Source organism: Amborella trichopoda, chromosome 11 (genome assembly GCF_054954075.1).
Source record: "Amborella trichopoda isolate Santa Cruz 75 chromosome 11, AtrichopodaSantaCruz75HAP2 v2.0, whole genome shotgun sequence".
NCBI lineage: Eukaryota > Viridiplantae > Streptophyta > Magnoliopsida > Amborellales > Amborellaceae > Amborella > Amborella trichopoda.
In genome coordinates, this window is record NC_142346.1 from 24,464,471 (window position 1) to 24,470,649 (window position 6,179).

At 41.8% G+C, this 6,179-nt stretch overlaps 1 protein-coding gene across 4 annotated transcripts; it reads right to left on the bottom strand.

The window, feature by feature from the left end:
* Nucleotides 1-725: 725 nt before the first annotated feature.
* On the bottom strand, nt 726-3,680 carry LOC18446520 (aspartic proteinase Asp1). 4 transcript variants are annotated; one of them, XM_020675019.2, is made up of 9 exons: nt 3,419-3,680; nt 2,780-2,897; nt 2,478-2,707; nt 2,035-2,265; nt 1,825-1,879; nt 1,519-1,719; nt 1,352-1,424; nt 1,119-1,206; nt 726-1,027 (listed from the first exon to the last, which is right to left on the bottom strand). In XM_020675019.2, the coding sequence occupies exons 1-9, from the start codon at nt 3,592-3,594 to the stop codon at nt 886-888; spliced, it is 1,314 nt and encodes a 437-aa protein (XP_020530678.1). In that variant the 5' UTR covers nt 3,595-3,680; the 3' UTR covers nt 726-885. The 4 variants fall into 4 exon arrangements, with proteins under 4 accessions (XP_020530678.1, XP_006856698.2, XP_088707828.1 ...); XM_006856636.4 differs by having other exon boundaries at nt 1,825-1,963; XM_088851702.1 differs by having other exon boundaries at nt 2,474-2,707.
* Between the last annotated feature and the right edge of the window lie 2,499 nt (nt 3,681-6,179).

The window sequence follows — 6,179 nt, forward strand, 5'->3', positions numbered from 1 at the left end:
GAACCTTTTACTTATAGCTGCCGTCCAACCAAAGTTCCATTCTTAATACTCTGCAAGGTACTCTCCCAACTGTCAACCATATCATTAACAAAAGTTCTATGTTCAGGCATTTTCACTTGCTGCTGACTTCAAACAATGACTACATAATTGTAAGAGACGGGCCCCAAAAAGCCATTTGATTATGCCTTGTTAATGATTCATAGGCACCAGGGATGAATTGGGTCTGGTCTATCTTCCTTAAATCTTGAGCATTTTCCCTGAAAATGTCTCCTCTTCTCAGTCAAATGCCAAAAGATGCCATTGTAGGAACAATCACAAGTTTTCAGGCTACATACATCACCATGAACAAACAATGTGAACCACCCACCACCAACCACTAAACCTTTACATATATAAATTTAAAACTTTTGAAGATGCAGGGTTTCCAGTTAGTGATACCATTAGTTGGGAGTTAGCCAATTGATGGGTGTTGCTGATTCCAATGCCGATTTCACAGTGCTAACTATGACTAGGAAGATTTACTTATGGAGTTCCAATAATACAACCAGTTGCGTCTCTGATGTGGCATAGACTCTAATTAGATACATTCCGAGGAGAATTTGATCAGTATAAAGAGGTAAGATCATGAAGGGTGACAGTCTGGCAGGTCAGAATTACAGAATACAGATATTTTGCACATAAAATTAAAGTCTCACAACAACTCAGAAAGCTTCAATAAATCCAAGTCTGTAGAACTCACATAGCTTTTATTCCTACAACATTGTTTTACACTATGGATTGCGTATTTTGCAATATATTGAGAGCTTTCTTTTGCCTCATTTTTGGTGTTGACATGTGTACATAAGAAGACAAAAAAAAAAACATGAATCTGCAAGTTCCCTACAATTATCCTTCTGATTTCCTCCTACTTGTATTTGATCTTTCACGAGTAGGAGTGGCAGGGCATTGCAGTTGGTCTCCACTGAAGATCCCCATATCGGAGGCATAAGGCCTAGAGAATAGATCCCCAAAGCCATTTCCCTCCAACCTGTAAATAAAGCATAGAATAACATAATATTCAAAATTTCAAATACTAATACAAAAAACACAAAGAAATCCTTAGAAGGAAAGAATCCAACTTCGGAAGCCTGTTGCAGTTTTGAGGAACCCAGCCAATCTGATGATTTTCATTGTCGTAAACTACCAGGTATCCATGCAGAGATATGTCTGCCAAGCAATTAAAAAACAAGTTTCACTTCTCTTTCTTTCACGAATAGGAAGAACAGGAACCTGAATCAGGAACCTGAATCAAGTAAAACTAAGGCAGTTTTTTATTTCTCATTTGTTATGATCATGAGTCATGGTGTTTTACCTCCAATTAAAATATGATCTAGCAACCCAACTTCACTGCCATTCAATATCCCCAAGCATACGTTACCTTGTGACTACAAAACAAAAGGAGATTGTTAGGTATAGTTTCCATGAGAGGGGATTCAGGTCAATGAAGTTTACTGAGTTTTAAAGAATTCAGGTGATCACCGTAATGATAAGGAAACCTTCAGGGGATATTTCAAATCGAGCTCTCTTGCCATTTTTGAAGTTCATTACAAGAGGTTTGAAGTAGCCCTTGATCTCAGAAAGAGACTTGAAAGCTTTGGTTCCTCGCCAACATAGGGGAAGCGTTGAATGTGGGCCGATGGGGAGTTCTTTCAAAGATGTTTTGGCAAGATCCTTCCTCAACTGATAATAATAATTCAAATCAGTTCAAAGGATTGAGAGGTGATAATTCATGGAGAGCGTATGAGTGTTCTTAGGAATATCTGTTTTTGTTATCCTTTTACTCACTCTTGATATGAGAGCTTGGTAAGCCAGAGAAGTGAAGTATGTGAAGGAGGTTCCACTGTCGAAAATAACATCAAAATATCTGTCACTTAGGACATCCCTACCAAATAGAATGTTTGCACATCCCGGGGAGTAGTATTTCCTGTAAATGAATCAAGGAGAAGTGAGAAATGTGGAGAGAGAGAGAGAGAGAGAGAGAGACTCCTATCTTACCTTAGATAACTCTGAGTCATGGGGACCCATGTCATTCCCGAAGAAGGAACCAGATCATCCCCTAAGAAGAGGTACCCCCTCCCAAGTTGGCCATCGATGCAATGGCCTATGACATTTCTGATTACACCCTGATTCCAAAACTGCGAAACAATGCCTGAATCGCTATTACGAAGGCCGAGAATTCCATCAGTGGTGGAAGTAGCCTGGGAACCTTGCTGATCATATCCACACCTGCAAAAGCGATGAGAGAGTGAGAGGGAGACAGAGAGAGGTTAAATTGAATTATTGATGGTCGACAAAGTGATGAGAGAGAAAAAATAAAGCTTCAGTTGAATTGAATTGTTGATGATCTATAACGGCGAGACACACAGAAAAGATGGAACTCAATAATTATTGATAATTTGTGTAGTAGAGAGGAAAGGAGGGGAGGAATGCGCACAAACCCAAATGCAAGATGGCGATGGATGAGGGAGCCATTGGTGATGCGTATGTGGAAAGAATCACGAACAAGAACACCAAGAGAGGAGCCATGATCTGCATATTCGATCTCATAATCACATTGTTGGGTAGGGTCATCGCATGGATAACTGCGTAGGGACTTTAGAGATATGCAGAGTGGGTCCTTGCAGGAGACCAACTTGTTCTTTGTTGGCCTGTAAAATGGGTGTGGCCCCTGAAAGCAAAGAGAGAGAGAGAGAGTCAGTAAGATCAAGGATGGGGAAGAAAAAGGGGGCTTGTGGGGTACCTTGGAGCAGCTGCGACAGGGGGCATCACATTGGAGCCATGTGAGATCGCTTCCAGTGTCCACATGGAGGAAATATGGCTTTGGAGGATTCCCAATGTCAATAGAGACATAATAGACCCTACAAAATTCAAGGTTAACTTACAAACTCAACTCTCTCTTCTCTCTCTTTTTCTCACTCTCGTGAGTGAACCCCAACCAACAGTTCAAAACTTGAAGAGAATTTTTCAGAACCAAGAAATAAAGAAATTGCACCACAAAAAGTAGTAGAATGGATTAGAGTGGCTGAAAAGTAGAATAGTAAAGAAATTGAAAATGGTGGGTTACAACATATGCAATTAAGGGCGAAAGAGACGCTAAGGAATGAGAAGATAGAGAGAGAACGGGGGATTGCAGAAGGAGGCGAAGTGAAATGGGTTTCCTTAAAAGCAGAATTTCAGAGAAACTACAAAAGAACTGCGAGGGGAAGGAGAGATTAGAAAGAGAAAGACGAGGGGAAGGAGAAAATACAGGCGGGGCAATACAAGTTCGAGTGAGAAACAGACATGGAGGAGGCAAGGGGTGGGGGGAAGAGAAGTTGTAATGACAGAGAGAGAGATAGAGAGAGAGAGAGAGAGAGAGAGAGAGAAAGCAGAGAGTTACCCAGTAGGATGAACATCGCCGACGAGGGGGAAGAGGAGGGTGGTAGTGGAGGAGAGTGTGCGCTGGTTGCGTTGGGAGTTAGGGCCAAGGTCGAGATTTCCTCCTCCCTTGAGAGCAGCGAGGCAGCCATGGACATGGAGGATGCCCACCAAAACCAGCAGTCCCCACAACCCCATCACTAGCCACCTACCAGAGAGCTCCTCCCACACCCACACACACTCTCTCTCTCTCTCTCTCTCAATATAGAGACGAATTCAGTCTTAGAGAGTTCAGAATCTAACCCCAAAACATGAGGAGTTGAGAGTGGGGCAACGTGCTTTTGTTCTCGGGAAAGGAAGGGAGAGTAATTAAAATACGGTGAAACAAGGGGCCAAGAATGAGGAATAAAAAGAATAGGATGTTATTCTCGGTAACAAACAACAGTAGTGCTGAAATAGGCAGAGAGTAATGAAGTAGCCAAAGTTAAGACTTTGAGAAAGAGAGGGATGCTTGGGACTAATGTTATTCTCGGTGAAGGAAGAAGAGAGAATAATATGAGGTTTTTTCCACTTCAAGGCAGGCTGGAGTCAATCCAAGAGAGAGAGACTTAGGGGGGAAAGGGGGTGGTATAAAGCTCAAAAGAGGTGTCTTGGTCGGTTTCTTTATTCCAAGGCATTGTAAGGCTAAAGATGGGGTGAAAGGCAAGCGATTCAATATAAGATGCCCCAAAGTTTCTTTTGCATTTTTCATTGGTAAATTCCTTGCTTAAAAGGCCTTTGCATCAGAGAGGATCTTTAAAAGGTCGGAATACTTTAATGAAGTTTAAATACATGGGCGTTACATTAGAAGGCCCAAAACGACATCCTGGTTAGGACTTAAGGAGTCCTGATGGCACCTCAAAAACCCAAATTTATTAAGCTCAAGGATCAATGTCATTAAAAAGTGCAGACAACCCAATTTCTTTTTCTTTTTTTTTTGACAAATAGCAAAGGATTTATTGATAAAGGAAGTTACCCAAGAGGGATTACATTAAGAGAAGACACAAAAATAGAAGATAAGGAAGCGCCATTTTTGGCAAGAGAGTCCCCTATAAAATTGGCTTCCCTAAAGACGTGCTGAAAAGAAACCCTGAAACCTATCACCAAATCAAGGATATGCAATAGAGATTTAAGTTCTCATGGTACGCGCTTGCCCCAAGTTATGACTATGAAAAAGCTTAATACCCTGAAGGATAACAACCATCTCTGCAAAGTTTGCATATGCTTCTCCAATAGTTCTTGCGAAGGAGAGAATCATAGAACCATTGGAATCTCGAAAAACACCCCCAACCCTTGCAACCCCAGGATTACCTTGAGAACTCTCATCAAAATTCAACTTTAGCACACCTTAATGGGGGGCGAAACCAAGCACTTCGAGACCTCAATCGGGCTAAATCTAGATCAAACATGTTATGAAGATGAAGCATCACATCAATCTCTAAGATGCCCCATCCCTCTTTTGTTGTAGCCAAGCCAACACCACAACGTATGCTTGATCTTAGCAAGTACTCTCTCAAAGGGTAAGCTCTGACCTTCGAAGATGCGCCTATTACGTTCCAGCCAAATCTCCCACAAGTTAACTCCCGAGGTAATTTTTCAAATAGCTTTGTCGATCTTAGGCAACCACGGAAACTAGAGATGAATGAGAATACCCAGAACATTCTGCAGTAAAGGTGTGCTGAACCCCAGAGGATGGACTGACTACCAGAATAACCGAAGATGGACTGACTACCAGGATAGTCAGTCCATACAAGAGGAAAAGCAAGAAGAAAGAGAAGCTCCACTTGTCTACACTTTGGGGCATTATTCCCTAGGCGGATTGCCTTGTTGACCCTCGTCAGCTTCAGCTTCACAGAGGCCAAAAGCTCTTTAACTCGTTCGACTTCTAGTCGATAGAAGTCGGACATATTCTGGTGATGTTCCACCTCTCTGCGGAGATGAACCACCATTCGCTTGAGGGCTTCAATTTTCCTAGACTTTGGGTCCAGTATAAGCTCGAAATTAAGAACCTCCTTCACGGGCATGGAGGCAATGTCAATAGCTTCCTCAGAAGAACAAGATAGACCCACAACAGTAAAAGTTGTGGAGTATTCTTTTTCACCATCAGCTAGGCCAGCAGCCATATAAGTATTAGTATGTTGCCCCTCTTGGCTCTCACTACCATGAATAGCGACAGTAAATTCTCAATATAGAGAGATGGAGAAATGCCTAGGAAGAACTAGGGAAGAAATTTTAGAAGAAAATGAAGAGTTGAATACCGTTAGGAGGATGGACTGACTACCAGGATAGCCGAAGATCTTTTCCCCGAAATGATGACGGCTGTATCAGGAAGTGATGTATGAGATGGTTATCCATTCAAGCGTGCACATGCGCTACCTTAATGAAGAAGGTGTAAGTTGTATGATGATTAGAAGTCCACCTGAGATTGGCCAAACACTACTCCCCTTTCGAGGTTTTCCTCTCTCATGTGTGAAGCGTCTGGGGTGGTTTTGTTGGGTGTACTTTTCTCACAAACAAGACTAGGTACACTGATCGAGTTGTTAATGACTCATACTTTTCCTTTGGAAAGCATGGATACTTACTCCTAATGAAAGATTAAGAATAAAACCATTTGGAGAGATGCAGTGAACTTACGGAAGATAAGTATGGTTCTCATCATTCAAGTGTCCCATGTTTGACTATGATCGAAGCATGACTTAGTCTATAGATTTCAAGAATAGGCCAAGGATTGTTTCAACAACAGT

Bases quoted from the DNA above. Each gene is read 5' to 3' on its own strand.
- LOC18446520 (XM_006856636.4), bottom strand. From the start codon at position 3,594: ATGGGGTTGTGGGGACTGCTGGTTTTGGTGGGCATCCTCCATGTCCAT. The intron at 1,720-1,824 runs GTGAGTAAAAGG...TATTATTATCAG, and splicing joins ACCAAGCTCTCATATCAAGA to TTGAGGAAGGATCTTGCCAA. The intron at 1,425-1,518 runs GTGATCACCTGA...TTTGTTTTGTAG, and splicing joins AAGGTTTCCTTATCATTACG to TCACAAGGTAACGTATGCTT.